The sequence below is a fragment of the Poecilia formosa genome, unplaced genomic scaffold (assembly GCF_000485575.1).
Source record: "Poecilia formosa unplaced genomic scaffold, Poecilia_formosa-5.1.2 Scaffold377, whole genome shotgun sequence".
Taxonomy (NCBI): Eukaryota; Metazoa; Chordata; class Actinopteri; order Cyprinodontiformes; family Poeciliidae; genus Poecilia; species Poecilia formosa.
In genome coordinates, this window is record NW_006800316.1 from 310,805 (window position 1) to 337,384 (window position 26,580).

General features: G+C 41.7%; 2 protein-coding genes across 2 annotated transcripts; one reads left to right on the top strand and one right to left on the bottom strand.

Annotated features, from left to right (window-relative positions):
• Positions 1 to 1,114: 1,114 nt before the first annotated feature.
• kiaa2013 (KIAA2013 ortholog) lies at positions 1,115 to 10,248 on the bottom strand. Its single transcript, XM_007575445.2, has 3 exons — positions 8,793 to 10,248; positions 6,536 to 7,389; positions 1,115 to 4,148 (listed from the first exon to the last, which is right to left on the bottom strand). Exons 1-3 carry the CDS (start codon positions 9,751 to 9,753, stop codon positions 4,098 to 4,100), a joined length of 1,866 nt encoding a protein of 621 aa, XP_007575507.1. The 5' UTR covers positions 9,754 to 10,248; the 3' UTR covers positions 1,115 to 4,097.
• Positions 10,249 to 13,092: 2,844 nt separating this feature from the next.
• On the top strand, positions 13,093 to 26,574 carry plod1a (procollagen-lysine, 2-oxoglutarate 5-dioxygenase 1a). Its single transcript, XM_007575449.2, has 19 exons — positions 13,093 to 13,462; positions 16,048 to 16,139; positions 16,217 to 16,350; positions 16,998 to 17,161; positions 18,351 to 18,463; positions 18,727 to 18,790; positions 19,340 to 19,437; positions 20,120 to 20,221; positions 20,336 to 20,467; positions 21,263 to 21,384; positions 22,483 to 22,587; positions 22,689 to 22,814; positions 23,414 to 23,555; positions 23,673 to 23,786; positions 23,871 to 23,936; positions 24,030 to 24,134; positions 24,271 to 24,417; positions 24,857 to 24,982; positions 25,655 to 26,574. The coding sequence occupies exons 1-19, from the start codon at positions 13,372 to 13,374 to the stop codon at positions 25,808 to 25,810; spliced, it is 2,199 nt and encodes a 732-aa protein (XP_007575511.1). The 5' UTR covers positions 13,093 to 13,371; the 3' UTR covers positions 25,811 to 26,574.
• The last annotated feature ends 6 nt before the right edge of the window (positions 26,575 to 26,580 follow it).

A 26,580-nucleotide genomic window follows, 5' to 3' on the forward strand; every position in this document is an offset into this window, starting at 1 on the left:
TTCTGCTGCACTCTTAGAAACTGATCCTCATCTCAGAATGACACTGATAAACACTGTGACACACAAACTGTGATTATTTGTTCTTGTATTGATTCTCTACTTCTCTGCATAATGACAGGAGGGTTACCAAAATTCTGCGATTAGGATTAAAAACTTAAGATTTAATGTGAAAATCCTTAAGTTCTGCTTTGCATCTGGTGTTTTGTTGATGAATGGATGAATGATCTGGCTGTAAATGTTCCGTTCACTTCCTCTGGTGCTGCTCTGAATCAACCTGACTCGGAGCAAGCAGATTTTTTTTTTCTCCCCCCCCAGGCAATTTATATGAAAGTCTATGCACACAAATGTGACTGCAATAAGTGCCTGTGGGAGTGGAGAGAGGAAGCTGCCAAAATCATGGCTGGGAATTAGAGAATACACACACAAAAATACACTGTTCCGTCATCAAGCCTTTACCAAAGTCATGTGGAACTGAAGCCAGAGATGCTCTGCTGACAAACTGCTAGATGCGAATGGTGACGCTCTCCTCTAGAGTAGACTGTGTGTCAGTCCTTGGACATGTTCTCCGGACTTACACACAAAACACACTTTAATAAAGTCAATAGATCTGTTCTTTACGTCTGACTTACTGTTTTTATCTTAATGGCGGTGAATATTTGGAGTTTGAATATCTAGAGGAACTCTGGATAATTATCTTAGCACACTTGAAATAAGACTAAATTAACTTGCAACTTTTCAGAAAGATACGGAAGCCCATCTGAAATGAATAACTACTTAAGTACTAGTTTCGCTGGCAGATTTTTTTCCCCCCCATGCCAAAAGATTATTCAGATTTTTGTAGCTGAATCTATAAGAAACACCAACCCGAACATTTTGACAGAAAATAAACACTAGTTCTAGCCTGTGGTTAGTAGGAGCTTTTTGAACCTAAATGACTGTTTTCACAGATTCATATTAATGATTTATTAAAGAGTCCTCTTGCTCCTCCTGCTGCTTCTTTTTACATTGTGGACATTTTACCCTTAACTTTTTTGTCTGATGGTTCCCGTCAGCAGAAGATTAAACGCTGTGCTACAGAATCTTTAAGAAAGTGACAACACAATGCCACATTTTAATAAGTGATTTATTCTCCCCAAAATAAACCCAAATCAAACTTTAAGCACAAAGACTTCAAGTACAAAGCATTGGGATTATTGCAAATGTTCAATAAATTAACTTATTTCTTCATTCAGACATATTCAGTAGTTTACATTAAAGAAATAAAATAAAAAATAACCCATAAAGAGAAACAGAACAAATATAAATCACCTGGCAAGTGAAAACCGAGGGAAAAGGACCTAAAAATCAGCGTGAAGCCAAGTGGAATTTACATGTGAACAAAGAAATCAGTTTTAATGTTCTGTCTGGAAGGGGGAAAAGCCCAAAGAAGATTCAATGCACCCTGCATTCCCAGAATAATCATTTCCCAAATACAGCGGGGAAGCTGTCCATCAGGGTCCAGTTCCTAAGCGAGTCTGATGTTGGGGCTTAAATCCAGACTAGGGGTCAGGAAACCTGAGCGACACTTTGAGAAAAACCTCCAGAGCTCGAGTAAAGCTTGAAAAACCAGGCAGAACATGACTTGTTAAAGCTGATGTTGGTTAGATGTTATGAGAGATACTGAAAATGAGAAGTAAAGATGGTGAACTGGAGAAAGGTTACATGCTTCAGGTTACAAGAAAAAAGAAAACTGATTGAAAAGGCTAAACACGAGCCATCAGAGGATGGACTTCATTAGCATGAGAAGCTAAACAGTGGCTGCCAGTCAACCAAAGGAAGGAGTCGTGTTCATCGACTCCAACAGTCTGCTTGGGATTCTTCGTCACAGAGTCCTGCTTGAAGCTGTCACTACACGCCATGTTTCAGTTCAGTCACAGAACTACGGCCAGAATTTGTCTAGAACTCACCACAGTCTCAGTTCTTTAGATTTTCTCTGAGCCAGATTTTCACTTTTTCTCTCTCTGGTGAAATCTTAGTGACTCTAGGGACGACTTCTGCTGTTGTGTAGTTTCACAGTAGGCCTGAATGTTATGTCACAAGTTGGTCATTATCATAACATGCATATTGTAAAGATGCATGTTTACAATATGCATCTTGTAAAGATGCATATCTTTACAAGATATTGCCACTGCCAATCTGTATTGGCAGTGGCAGATTGGATGGTATTGTTAGATGCTGCACCAAACCGTTTTGGAGGGAAAAATGGTCATAAGGTGGACAAACCTACAACTATGTTGTTTTGAAGCCAGAACTACAAACTTTGACTCAAAGCTAATTTAAAAAGAATAAAACTTTATCGAGATGGAAATAAACTATTTTCCTAGTAGGTGGACAGACGACTCCTTTACTGGGGTCAATGTTTGCAAAGACCCCGATGCAGACCGACATTAACACTGTTTATTTCATTTATCACAAGTCACCATGTGAATGCTTTATTAGCAGAATTGTTCAGTTTCCCTGTGAACAATTAGCAAAGCATTGAATGGGTAAACTGTTAAAGCTCTAAAGAAAAACCCAGACCCTCCTCTGCAGAAGATTTTAGTTCTAAAAGACCAATACTGGGACTGGCTGTGAATAAATATCTGACCAGCAGACCCCAAGTGGGGCCCAAATGTTTCAGAACAATTTTCACTAATTTATGCTTCTGCTGTCTAATCAGCCCATAGTACCCTCATACACATGGACGGTAAAAAAAAATAAAAAAGTCAAACTTATAGCAGTCAATGGAGATAATTAATTAAATAATTTTAATCAGTCAAACTCGCATATCAAAATCAGAGGGGCCAACTTGTACTCCACTAGTTTAGCCTGATTCTTTGAAAATCATGGTAGCCTTTCTAAAGGAGAATTTTCAGGAGCTTTTCTGCGAGATGGAGAGATTACATAATTAGCATCCAGACTATGTGGAGGGTAAAGTCAAAGAATTGGTCAAATGCCGAACATCCAATCACACTAGTGGAGTTAAATAGATCGGTGTTAGCCCTGCCTCTTGATTGATAGGCGAATTTGTCAGATTGTTTCACTGGTATGCTTCAAAAATAGGAACTGTGAAATAAATAAACATACATTTGATTAACTATCTCAAGTGTGCATTTAAATTATTTAATGGCATATTTAAACATCTGATTAAGTATTTATTTTGTGGTGAATTTATTTAACGACAATGTATTAATTTTGTCCTTTTTAATCCTCCACACAGGCATGCCTGGTCCAGCCCTCCCTACCTCTGATTAACAGTCCTTTGTCGTGTCTTTAGTGTTTTACACAGAAAAAAAAAAAAAAAAACGATAATCAACATGTACCAACTTGACAAAAAATTAATTTAAAATCATAGTTAGGCACTTTGTTACCACCAGCATCAAACTATTTACTCTGATATTTCTTTGATATATTAAAACCAGAAAGATAACTTGGTTTTTAAATATTTTTTTTCTGCACAACGCCATTAGAAAACATGCCTCCTTATCACACCGAAGCCAGGTTTAAAAGAAGTAAATGGTGGATGGAAACCTTTGCATGCTGCAGTGATTTTACAGGTTCTAATGAAATGGGTGAAAGGTGAACAGAAGGCCGAAACTGCTGCTTTCCACCCGGATCGCCTGGCTTATATTCAGCTCTTCCTGTTTGACCTGGTGGCTCACACCACCATGTCTGAACCAATCAGGACTGGTTCAGATGAACCTGGAAATGGTCAGCATCTTTTTTTTTTTAAAGGTTTAATCTAGAGAATCTTCTACAAAAGACCGGTTTCATATACAGTTCTAACTTATAAGTTGTGATTTTTTTTAAAAAACAAAATTTCAGTACATTTACTCATGCAGAGTAAAACAAATGATTTTTAAGAGCGTTATTGCCAAATCCAGCCCTGTGGGTTTGGGTTAACAGCTGATTTCTGAGCAATATTCCACCATGTTGGATGTTATTTTCCATAAAACTCCTCTGACCTCTGAGTTGGAGGTCAGAGATTTTAGAATCAGAGCGAACAGCAAACAAGCCACCCACCATGTCAATATGTCCACAACAACAGTAGCAGCAGCAAACCCGCGCTGAAGCTACGCTTAAGCGACCTCCGAGGAGTCGCAGCAGTCGTCTTCCCTTTTGCTGGAGACCTGGTGGAGTCAGAGCGGAGCGTTAGAACAGGTGAGGCATGGCAGAAACTGGCTGCCCCCACCCCTGACTAGACACAGACAGCAAGGCAGGAGGAGGAGGAAGAGGGGGTGTGGGCAGTAAAGAACCAAAGCCACAGGTTTGTTGTTAATTTAATCATGTGATTCAATATAAAACATTATGAAAAAGGCAGAAAAAAAAAGAGAGCAGAAAGAGTCCAAGCAGAGAGACGGAGCAGTTCATGCATTCAGAGACTGGCCTGTCTCAAGAGTGCGGCAGGTCCTCCCAGCACAACAGCTGGAAACGGCAACTGACGCCTGCACCGAGCCAGAGGCGTCTATGCAGGTCTAAACCCTCCTCAGAGAGGAAACAAACAGCTGTGAAGGGCTCCATCATGTCGACCTCAACCTGCCTTCTTATGAATCCCAGAATCCTCTCTGAGGATGTTCCTCCAGATGACTTCCTGAGCACCAGGTTCTGATCCCTGATCACAGCGTCACACAGATTCATCAGATCGCAAGGAGTTACACTGAGTGGCTCGCTGATCACACTGAGCATCAACGGTGTGTGTGTGTGTGTGTGTGTGTGTGTGTGTGTGGCATTTGAGTCTAGATAAGAAGTGTGCAACAGATCTGTCTCCATTAAGACAATCAATATAGTTCTTGAAAAACTATATTTAGCTGTAATAAAGATAATAAATTTCCAACACACAATGGAGTATTAGGGCCAGGCCAAGAATGCTTTTTCACTTCAAGAATGTCGTATTACAAAAAGTCATATGACAATTAAGTCATGACAATGCAAGAATAAAGTAATAGTATGACCAGAATATGGTTGTATGGTAGGAGAATGAAGCAGTCATTTTATGAGAATTTCTCCAAGAAAAATAATCAAAAGATAAAATGGGGAATGTTGAGCAACATGTGAAGTTATACTTCAGTATTAGTTTTACAAATAAAGAAATGCTTAATCTTTTAACACATCAAAGTTAAATTATTATCAGCAGCTTTAAGACTTTGAAGCGATTCTGCAAACAACAAAGTATATTTTGAAGAAAGAATCGGGGACTTGCTGAGCTGGTCACGTTAGATCATAATAGTTATCAAAGCTTTTTTCTCACTAAAACAACTTTTTTTTTTTTTTACTTTTATCTGGTAATGTTGCATATTATGACTTTATTGTAATTTTAAAAATAAATAAAATCTCTTACTCTGGCCCCAACACTCCGTGGTACCAACAAGGTTTTAGGTGTCTGGATATGTGAAGTATATTTGTACTTTTCACAAAGACTTGGACAGGACTCACCAGAGTAGTACTCCATACTGGATTACAGAAGTGATCAGCTGATTCTGGCACAGGGACAGGAACCAATCAGCCCAGTTAAAGATGATAACCGAACCCCAACCTGGTCTAGTGTCATTTCATTTCTCTGGGTTTATCACCAACACTTGTCAACATGCCCACAGCGCCTCCTACTGACTACATTACACCATTTATGCATAAGGTGAAGACTTGGCTGTTGTTCAACATGAGGCTACAGGTTTCTATGACAGACAGATCTGCAGCAATGGGGAATCTGATCCAGTCCATCCAAGCACTCAGACGTTCTAGTGATCTCTTGAACTGGTCTGGATCAATAGTTTTAAAGGTTCTCTAGCAACTTTACTGCTGTTTTCCAACATTTTCAGTCCAGTCGTTCAACATGTCTGAATATCCTAGACAACGGGGATGTAAAAATTTGAACTAGGAGTTCTTAGAAAAGAAAAACCTCCCCCTGACGTGTTGCTTCAGAAAGTCTGGAGAACTGCAAATGAGGACCTCTTTAAAACATTAAAAGAACGTCTGACTGCTGGGAAGAAAAGAGCAGAAACTTCTGGATGTTCTTATTTACTTTGAAAAACCATCAGATGATGATCTTCATAAAAAACGTAACACCTCTTCCAACAAACCCAAACTGGCAGAGATGAACAGCAAAATATTGGCAAAGGAAAAGATTTCTTGTGCTTGTCGTCCTTCCACAGCGACCAACGTTTCCTTCCAATCCACGGCGGACGTGAAGAGAGCAGGAAGTGTGCTAACGAGATGCTGGAAGCCAGACGTGTTGCCGATCTTAGAAAAAGGATTTCAGCTTGGATCGTTTCATTGTTTGCAGCTGCAGAGCACCAAGTCCTTCCACCCAGAGCCAACGCTGACCAATCATCTCTCAACAGAGGGGGGGGACGGAGGGAGGAAAGTGTTTAAGGCTATGGCTGCCCACTCTGGTGTTCACTCACAGAACCTCATTTCAGACCAAGAGCCCCACAGAGAGAGTGAGCAGAGAGAAGACACGCTGGACACAAACAAGAGAGCAGATCAGAGGGAAGCCAGCTTTTGTCAGCGCCGTTTATACCTTGCTCCTGAAGAAAGGCTTGGCGCCGGGGCCGCAGTACTCGTTGTAGATGAGTTTAAACAGGAAGAGGTGGAACAGGGTGATGAGCGATGCCACACTGAACCAGAACAGAAAGGGCAGGCCGGGGTATCTGTTCGCCATGTGCTCCTCGTGAGCCAGGATGGCCTTGAGGTGCAGCGTGTGGCGCAGGTCCTGCAGGTGGCGCAGGTCGGTGGAGATGTAGAGCAGTGGCGTGATGGGCTGGGTCACCATGACGGGGAACGTGTGGCCTTTGACCTCGGAGGTGAGCTCGACAGGCTCGTTGAGGCAGCCGGCCTCGCAGGCGTACAGCTTGACTGCCGCCTCCTGCTGCCGCACCGACAGGTGCAGGAAGGGCTTCCCCTCGCCGTCCAGCAACACGGCCAGGTTGATCAGGTCCTGGTTGTAGTGGATCCCTCGCAGGGCGTAGCTGTTGTGCAGCACGTCCGGGTCGGCCTGGAACTGAAGGTGGTTCTCTGTGAACTGGAGGCCGCCAAAGCTGAGCACCATGCCCTGCATGGCCCCGTGGGCGCCGGCGGCAACCAGCACCTTGCAGCCCCTCTTCTGCAGGGTGAGGGTCCACAGCGTGACCAGCTGCAGGATCTGAGCCGTGTTGCTCACGCGTTCAGGCCACAGGTTCTCGGCGTGCATGGTGGCGTGGCCGCTGAAGCAGTGGTCGGCGTAGTTGAGGCTGGACACGAGGCGCGCACGCTCCTCCGCGCTCGGCCGCTGGTCGAGCAGAGGCGCCGTGGAGGAGGACAGGATGTAGTAGAGGGTGTTGTTCACGGTGCGGCTGGACGGCGTGTGGGAGTCCGTGATCTTTCTCATTTCGATACCTGAATTCAACAGACAGAATTTCATCTGGTCAGTAGCTGGGTTTCCGTTCCTAATGTGGGCAAATGTTTGTCGATATTCTGCTTATGTCAAAAAAAACCCCACAATTTCACATTTGCTGTGTTTCCATTAAATAAGTTGAATTAAAATCACATATGAATATACTTGTTCATGCGATAAGTCATTAAAAAAATATGTCAGTGTCGGTTCTAAACCGTTACATGAGATTATACTCATAATTCAGCCGTGCCAATGGCACTGATCATCCATTAGCCTTCAGAGGCTGGTGTTTTGGGCAAACTGTTGTCAGCGATTTTACAGAACAGACATGGATTAAACACACAACTTTTTATGAACTGTATGAACTGTGATAGCTCTGGTGGAGCCAGCTGCACGTTGTCTGGGGAAACTCCCCCCTCCCCCCAAAAAAACCCATCATTCTCATGCCGTTTCCTGTCGTTATTGTTTTCATCATTTTTGCCAGTGGCAACCTTGATCATGCTGTTGATCATGTGAATAGTGTAATTCGAAAAAACGCGTTTTTGTTGCAGTTTTGCAGCAGCTGCTTAGTTCCTGTATGCCTTGGGTTTTCTCTAATTTTGTGATCAGCCTTACATCATGTTTTTTGTTTCACAGGCTCATTACCTATTTGAGATCTAACAGATGTACAAAAATGTTATATTTGTTTAACTAGTTTTTTTTTGTTGTTTTTTTTGGTTTGTTGATTTTAAAACCATTTGTGTGTTTAAGCATTGTCAACAATGTCTCACAGTAGTATAGTTAACCAGTAATGTTTTTACAATTCCTGTCAACGTAACATTTTTCAATACAAAAAACAAGATGGGCTGCTGGTGGACCACCCTGGTACCCCAATCACCAAACTTAGCAAGTTCTCTGGGGGAAGCCCTGAGGAGTGCACTGATCAACTGGCCTTAATTGTCAGAGATCGGTGATTGGCCGATACTTAAATGTGTTCTTATGCACCTATCTTATCTATCTGAGCAAAGGTCTCAAAATCAACCACTGTCCTCTATTGTTCTGCTGTGAGACAGGCTTGACTGCCAGGCCCACACACCAGGTCATGTCTGCAGTTAACAATGGCCTTGCCAACTCAGGGACTTTCTTTCTATCTATAGCAACATTTCAGACAAAAATATTTGTATGGCAGGTCAGGCTTTGTAAAGATCACTGATCAGCCAGAAAACTGTAATCGGTGCACTCATACTTGATTGTGCTATAAAATGGCACTATGCGTCTCAAATGTACATAGCATGAGCTCCTTTAAGAACTTCAGGCAGCTTGGAAGGAAGGCATAAAGGATTGAGTGATGGGCTGACAGTTTAGCACAGATCTGACTGATGTTTGGCTCAGAACTGTAAAAACACAGAGTCAGTGAGCTGCTTACCTGAGCTAAAGAGGTCCATCCAGGCCTGCTGGTGTTTCTGAACCAGCTCCTTCACGTCAGCCCTCAGAAGCTCCTCCATCTCCTTCTTGGCGCCATCTCTGAGGCTGCTGAAGGCCGCCTCCACCTTCGAGGACTCGATGGGCTCTGAGGTCCAGACCACAGACAGGATGTTGTCCGAGTACTCGGATTTTGCAGCGACCTGGATCCTGTTCTTCAGCTTTCTGGTGACCACCACCAGCAGCACGACCTGGCTGTTCTCCACCTGCACCGTCCCGGAGGACAGCTCCACCTCTCTGTCGCCGAGCGTGTCCACGCTGGAGGAAAACCTGCTCCTCGATCCTGGCTGGCTGCCGGGTGATATGTCCACGTTAGCGACCCGATCTGAGGGGTTGTTGATGTGGATTCGTTGCAGGTACACGTTGGGTCGGCTCCGGTGGGCGATGAACTCCTCTCGGATGGACACACAGTCCCGGGCGGACTGCACCGCGGCCGGCGAGGCGCACCGGACCGAGAGCACTGCTCCCTTCCGGTACCCCAGGAACTTGGCTTCAGCCTCGGCCAGTCCCCCCACAAGGCGGACGTTGACCCTCGGAGAGTGTTCGGTTTGGTGAACCGGGGCTGAGCCCGGCTGTGAAGACGAAGCCACCCACAACTTGTTGGCGCCCACATCGATGAGAATATGGCCGTTCCCCGACACGAAAGGCGTGTCCAGGGGCTCAGAGGGGGTGCTGTAGATCCCCTCTCCCCTTTCCGCTGTGGATTTCCACTTGTGGATCTCACTCTGGAGGCACTCCCCCGCCGCGCCTCCGGGCACAGCCGAACCGCCCAGGAACGTCCACCTGCGCTCTGCCCCCAGGAACCAGTAGAAGATGAGGAAGAGGAGCGTCCCGATGAGGACCCTTCGCGCCCAGCTACTCGACAACAAGCCCGGTAGCCCCTTCAGTCTCTGCTGCAGCCACATTTTCTGTTCAAACAACGGAAGCCCAGATGCGAGTCTGCGTGTCAACACAACACCCCGAGTGCTTACGGGTCACTTTAAAGTCTTGCATTCATTTCAGGTGTCGGATTCTGTTCAGGAAGCTACATTTATGGTGTTGGCTCAAGTTCCGATAGGCAGAGATGAGTCTAAGGAGCCGCATTAACTTCAAGGTTCAGTTTCCTCAGCTGAAGGTAAACTGAAAGTGTCCCGTTCAGTTTAGTTGTCAGGTTCCACCGGGGAGGATAGCTTAGCTAAGTAGCTAGCGCTGAGAACCAACTCAGTGGAACATTTCTTTCTCGCATCTTTTTAAGTCTGACATTCTTCACCAAGTAAGCATGAAGCTCATCAAAATATCACGTCCAAAATATTTTAGTTGCATTTGTTAATCAACCCGAAAAGGAATAACCTGACGTTGTAGTAGACTCCAACGGCTGACACTTCCGGTGGTCTCTTCTTTTACTTCTTCTTTTATGGTGTTTACTGGCAGTTTACAGACTTAGTGTACTACCGCCATCAACTGGACGGAGGTGTAATCCAGAAATTCATTTTATCCTATATCTTTAATAACCTGAAATAACTACACACGCACACACACTAGCTAATTTTTTGTCTTTTAAATATTTCGATGGTCTCTTCTTTTTCCCTTTCCTGTGGTGATCTTTTTAGTGTAGTACCGCCTCGATCTTCAGGCACTGAGAACAACGCAGTTCTTCAGATGAGATTAGAATATTCCTTTAAAATCATGATGCGGGATATTTTGTCTCATACTAAGAAAAATACATTCGCATTATCTCGGATCTTCTTTTCACAGTTTAAATTATGTTTTAGTTAAATTATCCTGACCAATACATGGAGGTGGGCAGCAACTACATGAATTCACTTCAGTAACTTTTTGAGTAAAAATAGTACAGCATTCTGTTGAAATTAGACTTCTTGTATGAACACAGGCTTTATTGCTCTAAGTTCAGGTTCTTTTCTTTTGGTTGAGGCTGCCAATCCAATCAGTAAACATACAGTATCTACTGGCACTGCCTGTGTTCTTCTAACACAGTGCAGACAATATCTGACTTACTTTTCAATACGTCAGACGTTACTTGTAAAGTACTGAGTTCAAAAGCTTTAATATATTTAGAAATAAACAGATAGATTTGGAAATGTTTCTTCTGTCTGAATTTGTTATTTTGAATGAACAACTTAAAAAAAAACCACCACACCGCTGAGTTCACCACTACTTCTCTACTTCAGTTAAACTCCCCCCCCAGTCTTGTGCTGCATCAATATTATTGTCACAGAATCAAACAAATAACATAACCTCCTATACCCTCCAGCACCCAAACAAACAAATTGCAAAAAGATGGAAATAAATATCGGTTGTTAATGTTGGTCCAGTTTTAGTCATCGGACCGATTTTGATGTGTAAAAATGACTAATATACTAAAGAATTCTGTAAATGACCTAATCATTTGATCCTGATGTCTAAAAGATGCAAGACAGTGGCTTTGGAGGAACATACTTTAAATATCTCCACTCTTAGACTGCTTACTGATGGTTCCTCGAATTTCCAAAAATAAAAAAAGAGATAAGAGCATAATGTTGCTTTGATTTTAATTTTATCTTTTTATATTCATCTTTCAAAACTCCTATAAATGTTGTGTTTTACTGTTTGTTGTAGGCTTTGAGACAGCTCCTAACAATTGGGCACTTGTTGGTTTTTTGGTATGCTAACAATTCATGTTAAATGGTTCATATTGTCTTTTAGCATTACGAGTCATCGGTTGACGGTGGCACATGCTTTTTTTGTAGAATTTTTAACATGAGTTCTAAACCAAAGAAAACAATGAACAGACAAACTGTCTTTGCAAATATATCATTTCCAGCAAAATAGTTTACACACACAGCTTCTTACAGCCCAGAGTACACAGCTCTGGAAAACAAAGACTACATGCTTTTTTTTAAAAAATACACTTAATTGCACCAGAATTGATATCTATCTAGATCAGAACGCACTGGAAGACATGCATATCAGGAAAAACAAGCCCAAATATGGGAAGCACTTCTGAAATCTGAACAGTGACAGCAGGGTTACAAGATCTCCTGCTGATATTCAGGACTTCTGTTCCACTCGGTTACACACAGTTCGCTCAGAGAGATTAATATTCAAAGGAAATTTTCCACCACAGTGTTTACTAATTAGATGATGTAGTCCAACTGAGTTTGGTTGGTCAAATTACCCAGTTATTATTAACAAAAAGTTATTGATCCATGGTTGTTTAGAGGATACAGTGTGTGTTTTTGTCTGCTCTGGTAATCATCAAGTACAAAGAAAATTCCCTGTACACCACCACTCGTAAACCACCTACCTCTTTAGGTGGTGCCCTTTACTAGCTTTTGTAGAATGAAGTTGCGTGATTAGCATTGTTTCAGGAGCACGGTTTTAGCTTTGGTGGGTTGCCACATTCATAGTTGCTTTACCAAAATACTGGTACAGTATTTAGTAGGCAGGGTGGGCACTCTGTTGACCTCTAGTAAGAGCTGAGGAGGAGTTGGAAATTACCTTACCATTGTGTATTTTTGTGTATTTATATAATTTGCGATGTTTTATGGCAGAGAAAACAAATGAAGATGGCGGAGAGCTAGTTTCAAAACTTCAGGATTTTGTTACATTTCAAGTGAAAAAAGTATAAGTTGTAGTTTAATAAAAGCAAACAGCTTCATCCAGTTTTGATCCATTCTTTAAAGTTGTGATAATCTGTAAAATATTAGATGAACTGGCATTTATGAAGAGCTTCTGTCTTGTACCTGTGACCTTTTATTGTTGTGGAGAGGTCAACCTACTTTTGCTTGGATCATTTCTGATGTTATGACTGTGTAGAAGCAGTGACTTTGAGGTATTGGACCATCCCAATGACGATTATTTTGTAAGTGTGACTCTACTTATTTTTGTTTTGGCCACAACAGTTGTAATCTCTAAAATCCCTTGAAATTGTGTTTACATGTACCTGACTGTGTAGTCCTTCACTTGTCTAATCTGATATTTTGAACCTTTTATGAAGAAGTGGTGGTCATGGCATCAAGGTGAATGAGCAAAAGTGCTGAAAAAGTAGTCAATGGGTAAATTAGGTCGTTTTATTGTAATTCAAGACCAATTTTCCCTGCAAACTCTGCCTCAGCGCAGTATAAAAACAATGAGGCGTTCACTCAGCCTTTAGGACAGTGTCGTATGAGGGGAAGTCTACGTGCAAGGAATCATGTCCCCCAGACAAGAGGATAATATCCTCCATTCCCAAAAGTTTTTATCCCACCCACTCATGGAGAGGGTGGTTCATTTACACCATGACCTAGAAGTGTCCATTTCAAAAACGCCACAACAACAAGACTTTGAACGTTTTATAATATTTTTTCACGGATGTGAAGTGACCGTTGGTTGCAAAGACAAGAAGAGTGGAATGGTGGGAAGAGGCACACGGGGGTGGTAGAAGCGTCCAGGCAGCCCAGTAGGGTGTACAGTCAGTGAGGCTCTCGGTCCGGGACGAGGCAGCACACAGGAAACCCTCGCACACTTTGGGATTCTGCTACATATTTTTGTAAACTCTGGTTAACATGAAACGCTTATGTTTTCCCATCCTTTCATGGATGTGTTTATGTGCATTTTCCTCGCTGGTGAACTGTGAAGATCAGCGTATCCCGGAGGGTAAGTGGAGCATTCCGCCTGAGCCCCCGCTCACATTCCCACCGGGTTATGTCGCTCAGACTGCGGCTACTCTCAGTCTATCAGCGCGGTGTCTGGTTCTCCTCATCAGCCTCTGTGGCTCCGGGTGAAGTTAAACTCGCTCTGTGTTCTGGTAGTTGAGGTTATATCGGTTCGCTTAGAGAACGTTCCAGCAGATTCGCTGCAGTTAAAACACGACAACGCAGTAATGTCAGCTCGGTTAGAAAAATCTGTTTTAGTCGTTACGGTTTTCAGTTTTGGGACTTCCTCATTCCAAATTATTATCACTATTCATGCTAACCTACTTTATCTGGGGACTTTAATAAAAACTTTTCAATCTGTTTATAGTGTAGTTTGTGATAAATATATATTTTCTTTCAGCTCAGAATCAGTCCTGAAGTTAACTTCCGATTCACACGTAATAAAGAACTATTTAACTGATTTTAGTGAGTCAACCTTCACAGGTTTAAACTTGACCTAGTTTACATTGACTGCAAAATCAGATATTTGTGAATAATTTATTTGTTTAAAAAAAAACGAGAGTTGCAATGTTTTGCGGATAAAGACCACATTGTATAGTGTTTTGCTGAAGACAGGAGCCTACTTGCCAAACCCAGAATTGATTATAATAGAATGGAGGAAGTTGTTTTATTTTATTTTATTTTTCCCAAAACGCAGTTGTAAAATATTTACTAATCCAGTTTAGTTTCCAGTATTTTAAACTATGAATAGTTCTGTGAAGTTGAGGCTCCCTAACAGAAATGGTCCTGCAGAGGCTAACTTCGGCACCATGAGAAGCTCTTCCATGTCGCTGACGTGGACGGGATTCCGCAGAGGACCGAGGGCTCTGGTTAAACATAGTCTCCGGCTCCCGCAGCTCCTTCTCTACATCATCAAACACTCACAACGTCTAATAGAATTATGGTCGTTTATTATCAAAACTTGAACTATGTAGAAGTGATGCTAAAGAAACAAAGAGACCATGAGAAATAGTTCTCAGCTAATTGAATCAGTTTCAGAGAGAACCCTATCACACTGACTTTATACAAAGTTCAGATGTTACAGTTAAACATTCTTGTTAAATGCGCTTCTTAAGTGCTCCTGCTATGTCAGTGCAACACCTGTTATCTTTATCCAGACAAACATATTTTTTTTTATTTAGAAGCAAGTGATAAAAGAATAAAAATACTTTTAAAAATAGATTGGTCAACATTTTCTGTTACATTTGTAAATGTTTTGAATTCAGTTTATTTGAGTAAAATATACAGTTCTGAGAGTTTTTAGAGGAGTTGTAGTCGATGTCCTGCAATGTTTAGATGTGTCTCTATTTTAGCACACATGAGTAACATAGTCATTAGCAGGACTGGAGAACTGTTGGACAAGGAACACATCTAAAAGCAGCATGGTTCAGACCATGCTGCATGCACAGCATGGTCTGTGCATACAGGTCTAAACCACGCACATACATGCTGTATGCATGGTCTAAACCATGCTTTGATTTTAACTTTATCTTTTTATTTTCATCTTTCAAAACTCCTATAAATGTTGTGTTTTACTGATTGTTGTGGCCTTTGAGACAGCTCCTAACAACTGTTGCTTTTTTTTAGTTTGCTAACAATTGAGGCTAAATGGCTCATATTGTTTGTTAGCATTACGAATCTTCAGTTGATGGTGGCACATGCTTTTGTAGGATTTTTAACATGAGTCCTAAACCAAAGAAAACAGTGGAGAGACAAATTGTTTCTGCAAGTTTATTATTTCCACCAAAGTAGTTTACACACACACCTTCTTACAGCCCAGAGTACACAGCTCTGGAAAACAAAGACTACATGCTTTATACACTTAATCACACAGGAAGTGATATATATGTGGATCAGTACGCACTGGAAGACATGCGTATCGGGAAAAAAAATCCCAAATTTAGGAAGCAGTTCTGAAATTTGAACCGTGACAGCAGGGTTACAAGACAGTTGGTCCTCAATCTCCTGCTGATACGCAGGACTTCGTCTACTGTTCCACTGGGTTACACACAGTTCACTCAGAGAGATAAACGTCAATAGCAGAATAATTTGTCTGGCATTGTCAGAAGATTTGGCAAGTCTTTCATGGATTCTTAAGTCTACTGCTCAATTTAATGTGATACAATTTAAAGGTTTCCAACTAACTATTTAGAACCATTGCTACAACAATTAAATAATGAACCATTAAATAGACATTTTTGTTTGTTTTTTTTGTGCTGACATGAAAACAGTTCAAGACTTAATTGCTTCTTTTCTGTAAGTTTGGTTTGTGTTTTCCTCTGGTTCTCTGCCAAAGAAAAGCAGAGCTAAATGACTCTTGTGCCCAGCGTCATTTCACTCAACACTTTCTTACTTTGTCTGTCGTGAGCAGGCCAGTTACTCTGTGAAGGAAAACCTATAATTTACAACCAAGCAACATTTCAAAGTTGAAACAAACAAGTTTATATGTTTATGTACACTTTTTTTTCTAGAACCGAAAATATATATGTTGTAGTGGATGAAGCAAACCGTTTGACCACTCTTCCGTCTCACAATTTTTTCTTCCAGATAAACTTTTAGTTTTGACTGTTGCAACCAAAGAGACAGATGGCTTCAGGCGTTTCCTGAGGTCGGCTAAGCACTTCAACTACACTGTAAAAGTAAGACACAGCTAATCTATTTCTTTAGATAAAATAAAGAAAACCCTAATTGTAACTATTTTGTGTTGTTTTCCCAGGTGCTCGGCCAAGGCGAGAAGTGGAGTGGAGGTGATTACATGTCGGCTCCAGGAGGAGGTCAGAAGGTTCGCTTGTTGAAAGCTGCTGTGGCGGAGATGAAGTCCGAGGACCAGGTCATCCTCTTTATCGACAGGTGGGACTGACGCTCACATTTAACCTGCATCCACCTCCCTGCTGGTTTGTCTATTCTTTCCCTTTTGCTTTTACAGCAGAATCTTTCATAGATCTAAGTGAAGGGCGATAAAAATGAGAAAAACCTTTCTCTGAAGATGGTCAGCTTCAGGAAAAGTCCAGCTAAAGACATTTAAAAAGCTTAATTACAGTTGTAAACCATCTGGCTGCTTTGAAGGAAAACAGAAAGGAGTCAGAGGTTGAAAGAGTCCTGGACATGTAAAATTTACAGTGTTTAGTTTTATTGCGATGGTTATCATTTTCTGTACGTTTTGATAGTGTATTATAGCCAAAGTGTCTTATAGTTAATAGGTTCATTTGACCGCATTCAGATGTGGTCAAAACGCTGGAAATCCCAAACTATCCTTTTAAAAGAAACATTGACTGAAAATGGGATTCTTACGCGTAAACTACGTCTCTGAGACAGCAATAGGGGAAAAAAAAAAGCAAAATCCATTCAAAAACCAGCGTTTTTGAATGAAAACCACTGGCACCTTAACTCCTCACTTTTATAGCGCTCTTCTCAGCCTTTTCTTTTTTTTTTTTTCACACAGCGGAGCCAGATTCGAGCTGTGAATGTTTCCTTTTTTCTCTCCCTTGTTGGCACAGCTACGACGTGGTTTTCGCCTCGGGTCCTAAAGAGCTTCTCAGGAAGTTCCAGCAGGCCAAACACAAGGTGGTGTTCTCCTCGGAGAGCCTCATCTGGCCAGACAGACATCTGGAGGACAAGTACCCCCATGTCAGGGAGGGCAACAGGTTTCTGGGTTCAGGAGGTGGGTCGCCCAGGGCCGATCACGTGTCTCTTGCTTGCAGCTACGATAGGTGGACAAAATAACATTTAATTCTTTAAATCAGCTAAACATGGATTATTTTCTCAGACTGTGTTATCTGCTACACTGAAAAATGACAACAGTTTATCTCAGTAAATGTATTAAGTCTATTAAGTCGTCATGCTAAACAAATGTAAAAAGATTAAGTTTGACAAACTTAATTTGATTACATGTAACAAATTAAGTAGTGCTGTCAATCGATCAGATAATCAGATTAATCACACTCTGGTTCTGTGATTAATCACATTTAATCACCATGCCTAACTTTGTAAGCTTGAAATATAAATATGCACGGAGTCGTGCACACTCGCCACACTCCAACCAGTAAGAAATTATCTGAAAGCAGGTGATGTAACTTCCCATCACTCAACAGCGACTAAGGGAAACTTACTCCACTTCACACACATACAAGTAGCAGCAAACTTGTGCAGGGGACAACTGACAGATAAGATACGTTTTATTTTCTAATTCTCGGACGCCCCACCACGTTCTTATGCTGCCCTGGAGAACTGCCCATATGGCCCATATCAAAAACCAGCACGCTTTCAAAAAATGTTTAAGAAAATGTTTTATTGTCTCAAACCAAACATGTCTGAAGATTATCAGTTTTCAGCGATTTAATTTTCCTGCATAAAGGAAGTCATTTTGACTGAAACATTCATTTAGAAATGTCTCTATAACAATAACATCACACGGACCGTGTGCGATGAGGCAGCAGTCACTTGTCCTCCTGCAGCCAAGTGAGCAGCATAATTTATGAAAGTTTGATGTGCACACTCGGGCTAATGGTGCAACACGAGAACGTTGAAAAATGTTCAACTTCTGTTGCCGTCTGCTGCTGTAGAAAACCATCACCTGTTGTTGTCGTTCGTCGCTCTCTTTGAAATATTCAGTTCGGCGTTCTCGACTTAATCTTTCTGTCTCCGAGTGGTGTTCTGTGTGCACAGAAGCTGCTGACGTGGCTGTTCATAGATTTTACAGGCTGGTGAATTGCTGACTATGGAGCCTGTAAATCTGTGCCTGGAAGCCCTCATTAGTACCGCCGACGTGGAACCGACACACACGCACCCACACCTCCATGGAGTTGTGACTGAAGTCAGGCGGTGTTTTGTTGACTTTATTTGGTTCCCAGGTTTCATGGGCTACATTCCCAACATCAGAGAGATGGTCGCTAACTGGACGGGAGCAGACAGCGACAGCGACCAGCTCTTCTTCACTAAGGTTTACATAGATCCACCTAGAAGGGTAAGACATGTGTCACTGCAATTACACAAACAAGCCCCTTTAATCAAAGCACTCAGCCACAACTAATGAGACTCCTCATGTCCTGCACGTGTTTCATGTTAAAAAGCTTCCGGTGGCACAACTTTTCCCTTTTCAGCCACACTTCAACCGTGCAGGACAAGAACACACGAATAAATATTTACATGCAAACACGAATGAGCTGAAAATGTAAACAATCAACTAGTAATTTTAACTCACTCGGCTGTTTCTAAATGTATTTTCAGAAGGCCTTAAACATCACCCTGGACACCAAGTGCAGGTTGTTCCAGAACCTTCATGGAGCTCTTGGTGAGTGTTTTAACACCTCAACCAGATTTTCACCGTTTAACTTAGTGGCCACACATCACTCTGACACTTCAGTGGGCCGGAAAGCCCACCCTGTTATATTTGCTACTCTGTTAGGAGCCATCAATATCCTTCCTGGAATAGATAACTATTTGTGTTTTTACCTTTAGTGAAACGTATTAGTTTTCCAGCTAACAGTTTTGTACATCAGAGGAAGTAAAACTAAATATATTTTTTCTAGATCTTAACACCTCAACACCTTAAATCTCTGTTTAGAAAAAATACATACATATTGCCTGAACATATCTGTATTGGCTGAGTTTATTTTAGTTATTTTAACATGTCTGTATTTTAGAGTTTTATGGTAGTTTATCATGTTGGTTAGCTGTTGCTGCCTTTAAATGTGCCGTAAACATACCACGCCCTGTGAACTTGTTTGGATCCAACAAATGAGCTCAAACATGAAGAACTTCATGTGGGTTCAGCTGTACAGAGCTGCAGGTCGGTCATAATGTTGTGCCTGGTCAGTTCTATTTATGTTTGTGCTTCCAGATGAGGTGGTGCTGAAGTTTGAAGACGGTCGAGTTCGGGCCAGAAATGTCCAATATGACACCCTGCCCGTCATCCTCCATGGGAACGGACCAACTAAGGTACTGCAGACAGAGAAAAGGAATGAAAAGCTGCTAATGTTTCACCACGACTGTGAGCTACAAAGCAGCTACATCGAGTACTTGGGCAGCATTCTGTTGGCAGAAAAGGTTTAACCTGTAAAATATTTTTTTAAGTTGTGACTAGAGATGCACAGATTCAATATTAATACATGCATTGGTTCTGGTATTGGAAAAAAAACAAAAAACATTCCAGATGGGTTTGCCCGATCCATATGGGCAAATCTTTTCAGCACAAAGCAAATTCAATGCTCTGAGCTATTTATTTTACAGTATATTTAGAATTACTAATTGCACTGTCTGAACCATTTGACAAAAAGTTTGTTGCGTTTCATTTTTTACGTGTTTGATCAACTTACTGCTTTTGTCAGCTTCAGCTCCTTTGTTGTTTAAATTACATCGGCTCCGAGTTGCACCGACTGGACAAATTAAAGTTGTATTTGTTTTTACATGTTGATCTAGCTTGTGAGGCTATCGGTGTATTTAACTGTGCTGTGCTGGTGCAGAGTTATCAAATAAATTTGTAATTAAGTACATTTATTTCTGTTTTAAAAAAAAGAGACAGGGCTGTTTTTCTGACACTGAACAGACATCTGTATCGGGTTGAGAAAAGTGGACTCCTAGGTGTGCTGTGATGACCAACAGGAACACGTTTTTTTTCCAGCTCCAGATGAACTACCTGGGTAACTACGTCCCCAACTCGTGGACGTTTGAGACCGGTTGCACCGTTTGCCTCGAGAACCTGCGCTCACTCTCATCCCTGAAGGTCAGCTCACTTCTCGACCGACCAGCCACGGCTTTTCCAACCAGGTTTTCCATGAAATACATTTAAGTCTGCGCAAAACAGTAGTCGGACGAAGTCCGTTGTTGTTTTCTACAGGAAAGTGAGTACCCTCTGGTGGTGATCGGGATCTTCATTCAGCAGCCAACGCCATTTGTGTCCGTCTTCTTCGAACGTCTCCTGAAGCTCCAGTACCCGAAGAACAGACTCAAGCTCTTCATTTCCAACCAGGTGACCCCTGATGTGCACTTCTCAAAAAATAACACATCCTAGATCACATTGAAAAAAAATATTTCAGTTGCAAATCTTTATTTATTACATAGTGGAATGCGTTGAGAACAAAATAGCATAAAATGGTCAATGTATTGTTATTATCCTGTGGAGACCTGGATTTAGAGTCACATCCTAGGCAGATCCAACTTTTAACTCACTGTCTGAAGTTAAATCAGGCCATACATCCCTTGTTTATGTTTAGTTAGAAAACTTACGATTTTGAAGACTAATAAATAAATTTCAGACATTTTGTTTCTCTTGCTATTGCGGCATTTAGCAAATAGAAATAGTTTTGGTGATTATAACTACTGTAAAAAGGGAACCTAAAGACCGACAGCCTGTAGACCAGCTGGTTCACTGAGGACTAAGACTCCTACAGGTAAGCATGTTTCAGTAGTGAAGGGTTCTGAAGTTTGGGTTAAAGGCGACCGTAGAGTTTTTTTGGCTTGGTTGCCAGACTGAACTGAAACAGTAGCTCCACGGGTCATTGTTTCTCTTTTTATTTCTAACGCTCTCTCAGTCATGAAAGTGTTTCTGTGGAAGGAACCACTGTGAAGAGAATCAGAACATTATTATTTTTGTGTGTCAATACTGTATTTAACAGGAAGAAACAATTGCAGTAGTCCTGGTGTAAATCCACATCCAGCAGTTCTAAAGCTGCCACATTGCGAACATGAACGATCCTGTCTGTCCTGCTTTGTCTACAGAGAACAGATGGACATAAGAAACTCATTAAATCTTTTGTTCTTGCAGGAGCCTCATCATGAGCAGCAGGTCAGCTCCTTCCTGCAGAATCACGGGAGTCTGTATCTGGATGTAAAATCCATCCGGCCCGAGGAGGAGATGGACGGAGCAGATGCTCGTGACATGGCCTTGTGAGTTTCAGTTTATGCTCAAAATATTTTTTTCATGACTTCCAGTGTCATGGCAACCACTACGGCAGCATAGAAAGGTGATCCTGTGTCGATAGAGAAGCCCCACTAATTCAATTTGCTAACATGCAAATTGGATTAGTCTAAAAGTTACTTTCATTCAACAAGGAGTGAAAATAAAAACAAGAAAGGATGAGTCCCATACTGCTGCAAAAATATTAGCATTTTACTGCCCCCCAGTAGGCATTAGCCTTTTCTCCAGAATGAGCATTTTAGCTATTATTTATCTATTAGCTGTTATACTAAATGGAGGAAGTCAATGCAAGAGAACATTGCTAGTGATACCCCACATGCTACTGACAGCATTTATGATAAAAATGAGCATTTTGGCAAATTTTAGCTTACACACTAATTTTAACATACTGAATGGAGTAAGTCCATGTTAGTCATCATGCTTGTGATTCTCCACATGCTGTTTAGTAAAGTTTAGCTAAGATTAGCATTGATGCTAACATTTAGCATCAGAACGCTGGGTTCCAACAGGCCCCGTTTAAATTTCGTTACACATGTTATAGTTTGAAGAGTATTAAGCAGCTTTATACACACAGCCTGATCAAAAAAAATAAAAAAAAGTTTTTACCTCTTTGGATCTTTTCTTCAATTACTGAATAGTTTTTCAGTTTGAGGCCAGATGAATTCAAACTCGACATCTAATGAGGCAAAGGTGCAGTGAGCTTTGGATCTACACTGATTTACACAACCCTTGCTACAAAAAAATCTACTTGTTGATTTAAAATACTCAATTCTTGGAAAAAAGAGAGCAAATCCTCAGTTTATTGTTGAGGGGTTACAAGAAAAGTTTAACAAATATGTGGCCTGCAAATACTCACGACAAAACGTTTGGACACCCCTGAACCAACCTGTTAGATCTGTGGTCTCAATAAATCTGAGCAGCTCTGATGCCGGCTGTTCCGGTGCCCTGGCTTTGCCTGAGCTGTTTACTCCATTTTACAGATGATGGTGCAGAAAACTTCATTGTGGTTGAAAAGTTAAAAACCTGTAAAGGGTTAACAACCCTAGCACCTCTGCTTTGTCTTGCAGTGACATGTGCCGGAAAGACAAGGAGTGTGATTATTTCTTCAACTTGGACATTGAGGTGGTCCTGAAGAACGAGAACACATTGAAAATCTTGATTAAGCAAAACCTGTAAGTACATAAAAAAAATAAAAATAAAATTAAAGATCAGATTTGATTTTTGTTGCACAAAGTGTAATGGTTTATTTACTGCTTGTCCCCCGGTGCCCCAGGCCCATCGTGGCGCCCATGATAACTAGAGTGGGCCGACTGTGGAGCAACTTCTGGGGGGCGCTCAGCGTGGACGGCTACTATGCCCGTTCTGAGGACTACGTGGACATCGTCCAAGGGCGGAGAGTGTGAGTCTGCTGGTGTCCCCCAAGGACTTGAATGCTATGTTACCGGGTAGACTGATGATCAATAATTTGATAGGAAATTATGTTTACTTAGATCGGACCAACCACTGGAAAGTTCTAAAGTGGTGATTAAAAAAAACAGCTATGTTGGAGGGAAAAGTCGTGATGAGAGAAAAGGTCAAAGTTGAAGCCAGCTGTAGATCCAGACGAAACAGAACCTGTTTCTGGATCAGACCAGGAAACGGACAGTTTTTACTGAAGAATTAAAAAAACATTTCAGTTCAATTGAAAATATTTTATTTTTTGAGAAGCTAACCAGCTGCACCTACTTGTAAAAACATAACCGTAAAAATACAAGAGCACAAATTCTTCCAGCGGCACAGAATCCAAAACCAGAGGAATAATTGTCCAAATAAACTAAAAGAAATCATATTATACAAAAAGCTATTCCAACATGTTGCAACGATTCTAGAATCAGTGAAGAGGGACAATAATACTAAAAAGCCTTTTGTAAAAGCCTTGTTCCTTTAGAATCTGCAGCGTTCTGTCACAGTCTCTTCCTGATGTCGGATCCTCATGTTTGCTTTGAAATTCTTTTGCAGGGGTTTGTGGAATGTGCCGTACATTTCCAGCGTCTACTTGGTGAAGGCGAGCCTGCTGCAGGCAGAGCTGAAGGACTACCAGCTGTTTACCTCGGAGAGCTTAGACCCTGACATGGCTTTCTGCCACAACGTTCGCAGCAAGGTCTTCAGGACAGCAGAGATTCACAATGAGACTCTGATTCAGAGGTTTTGTTAAACATTATTATGAAAAGTTTCTCCGTAGCCTTAAACCTGCGACTCTGTCTTGTCCTTTTGCCAGGGTGTCTTCATGTACGTAAACAACTTACACACATTTGGCCGCATTCTGTCGACAGAGAAGTACAAGACAGAACATCTTCACAATGATCTGTGGCAGATCTTTGAAAATCCTCTGGTAAGGACGGACGGACGGATTGATAGATGGACGGATGGATAGTGTTGAACTGATGCGAGTGTGGTCTGTCTGTGTGTGTTTCAGGACTGGCAGGAACGTTACATCCACGAGAATTACACCCGCATGATTAAGGACAAACTGATTGAAAATGTGAGAAGCAGCATGAAGCCAGATTCCAGAGAGAACCCACCAAACTGAAATGACTCTCTAACCTGGGGTTGATCGGTTCTGTGTTCTCTCTAGCCGTGTCCAGACGTTTACTGGTTCCCATTGTTCAATGATGTGGCCTGCGACCATCTCGTTGAAGAAATGGAACACTTTGGCAAGTGGTCAGGAGGGGGAAACATGGTAAGCTGTTGCATGGACGTGTCCATCCCTCACCTTGCGAGGGATCAGTGAGGCTCAGAGCGGACGTAGCTGCTTGTGTCATGAGTGTTTTCTCTGCCGTCCCTCAGTGATACATTTGGATTGGTTTGTTTCCCAGGATACCAGAATCCAGGGGGGCTATGAGAACGTCCCCACCATCGACATCCACATGAACCAGGTCAACTATGAAAAGGAATGGCAAAAGTTCTTGCTGGAGTTTGTTGCACCCATAACAGAGAAAATGTTCCCTGGGTACTACACCAAGGTGAGACCTCTGAACCCTAAATGATCCGCTGCCACAGCATAATTCTGCATTTGCTAACTAATAACTAGTTAGTGAAACTAGTTAATAGTTTCACGTGCTAATATTGAAGACAGCTTTAAAAGAGTACAGGAAACAGGCTGGGATTTTGCACTTTGCACTGTCCTGTAGCGCCACCCTGTGACCAAACTACAGACTAGCTTTCAAATTAAACAAATTCATGGAGATTTTCTGCATCTGCCTTAAAGCAACGTAAGGCAAGTTTATTGGCTGTTATATTTATAATAAATTTCAGCAACAAGTCAATTCAACATCGACACAGTTATGTCTAAAATAAGTGCTAAAATAAAGTAACGGAAACTAAAGTGATTGAGTCAATGAGGTTCCAGTTCTTAGTTTTGTTTTAGGTTTTTATATCTGCTGCGTGTCTGTGTGTTTGCAGGCTCAGTTTGACTTGGCCTTCGTAGTTAGATACAAGCCAGACGAGCAGCCGTATCTGCGGCCGCATCATGACGCCTCCACATTCACTATAAACATTGCACTCAACCAAGTCGGCATTGACTACCAGGTAAGCAGACAGCGGCCCCTCTGCTCTGCACCTCACAGATTTTGGAGCAACAATGCTGACCGACAGTGAAAGCTGGACGTTTACGCTCCAGTAAACGTCTGGAGCGTTCACACACGTGATGAATACAGTTAGGAGGTACAGTAGTCTTAGCTCCTGACAACGAGATAAAAGGATGAAATCACATGTAAGTGACTGATTATATTGGCTTTTAAACTTTGACGTCTTTCCAGATTGATAAATTATTTTCATCTTAAAAAAGGTGTGGAGCTGCTTTGACGGCTTTCTGCATCCTTCAGATGCAATAGAAAATGTCATTTTGGCTTTAAATCTCAACTTCAGCTTTAAAGGTGTTTCTTTCAAACTGGAAAGAAATATTATTCAAAAACTGAATCGTTTTTTTTTTTTTTGCCAAACTCCAGTCAGAAACATTTAATTTCTTACTGATGACGCCCATCAGTGACCTAATGGAAACCTGGTTTTCCTCTTGAAACGTGTTGCTGACATGAGGCCAAAGCTTTTTAAGATATTTTTTTTGTATCTTTAGAGACTGTGTTGTGTGTTTTTTGTTTGTTGTTATTTTTGCTTGAATTCAAAGATGAGTCGACCTTCAGTCGAGATGTGTTTGAGATGTGTTTAGAGTGAAAGCTGTAAAGTGTTGTTTTATGGATGCAGGGTGGTGGATGCCGCTTCCTCCGATACGACTGCTCCATCCAGGCCCCCCGGAAAGGCTGGGCCCTCATGCACCCCGGCCGCCTCACTCACTACCACGAAGGCCTGCCCACCACTGCGGGGGTCCGCTACATTGCAGTGTCCTTTGTGGACCCCTGAACTTCACCACCGCATATTCCAGATTGAATGGGACACTGTGACACCCAAAATAATCTGACTTCGTTTTTTATCTTTGTCTCCGAAACATTTCTAATTAGTTCAATCACCGATACTCCCTCCATGTTAACTGTAAGCTTTAGTTCGTCATCATTTACTAACTGAGCTGGGGAAGTTTTAATTCTGACATGTGAAAACACAACTTAGTGGGAACGTAAAGAAGGTGGGATCTAAAGATTTCTCAACAAATCGTGCCTTATTTGAAGCAGTTTTCCCAGTCTGCACCTGGATCCAGTCAGCCTCGAGGCAGGTTCTCATGTCTCATTGATTCACCAGTGGGGTAAAATCATGTTAGTTTGGAAGTGGGAGTTGAGAATGACATTTCACCTGATCTGTGTCCCAGTTAGAGTCCCAGAACAAAACAGGAAAGGAGTGTGAACCACTCGCCGAAACCATCCTCATGACTCTGATTGGTTGTTTCTGACCGACTGGCTGTTTTTCTGCAGATGGCAGTAGGACCACAGGGGGGATTTTTCAGTCTCATATCATAGCATAGCAACAGTTTTGGCAGATGTTTAAAAAGCACTTTTTTTATATAAAAATTGCAACTTTAACTGGATTTTTGGGGATAAGTAAAGGACGTTTGTCAAATGCAAAATTATTCTTCAGTATTTTGGGTAACCCTTTATTTGAACGGGGGTGAATAAGACTGTCATGACACTGTCATAAACATGACATAACACCTGTCATGAACATGAATAAGCCTTCATGAA

Bases quoted from the DNA above. Each gene is read 5' to 3' on its own strand.
- plod1a (XM_007575449.2), top strand. From the start codon at position 13,372: ATGAAACGCTTATGTTTTCCCATCCTTTCATGGATGTGTTTATGTGCA. The intron at 20,468-21,262 runs GTGACCCCTGAT...TTGTTCTTGCAG, and splicing joins AGCTCTTCATTTCCAACCAG to GAGCCTCATCATGAGCAGCA. The intron at 22,815-23,413 runs GTGAGTCTGCTG...ATTCTTTTGCAG, and splicing joins ATCGTCCAAGGGCGGAGAGT to GGGTTTGTGGAATGTGCCGT.
- kiaa2013 (XM_007575445.2), bottom strand. From the start codon at position 9,753: ATGTGGCTGCAGCAGAGACTGAAGGGGCTACCGGGCTTGTTGTCGAGT. The intron at 7,390-8,792 runs GTAAGCAGCTCA...TGTTGAATTCAG, and splicing joins GATGGACCTCTTTAGCTCAG to GTATCGAAATGAGAAAGATC. The intron at 4,149-6,535 runs GTATAAACGGCG...TGACTCCACCAG, and splicing joins AGCCTTTCTTCAGGAGCAAG to GTCTCCAGCAAAAGGGAAGA.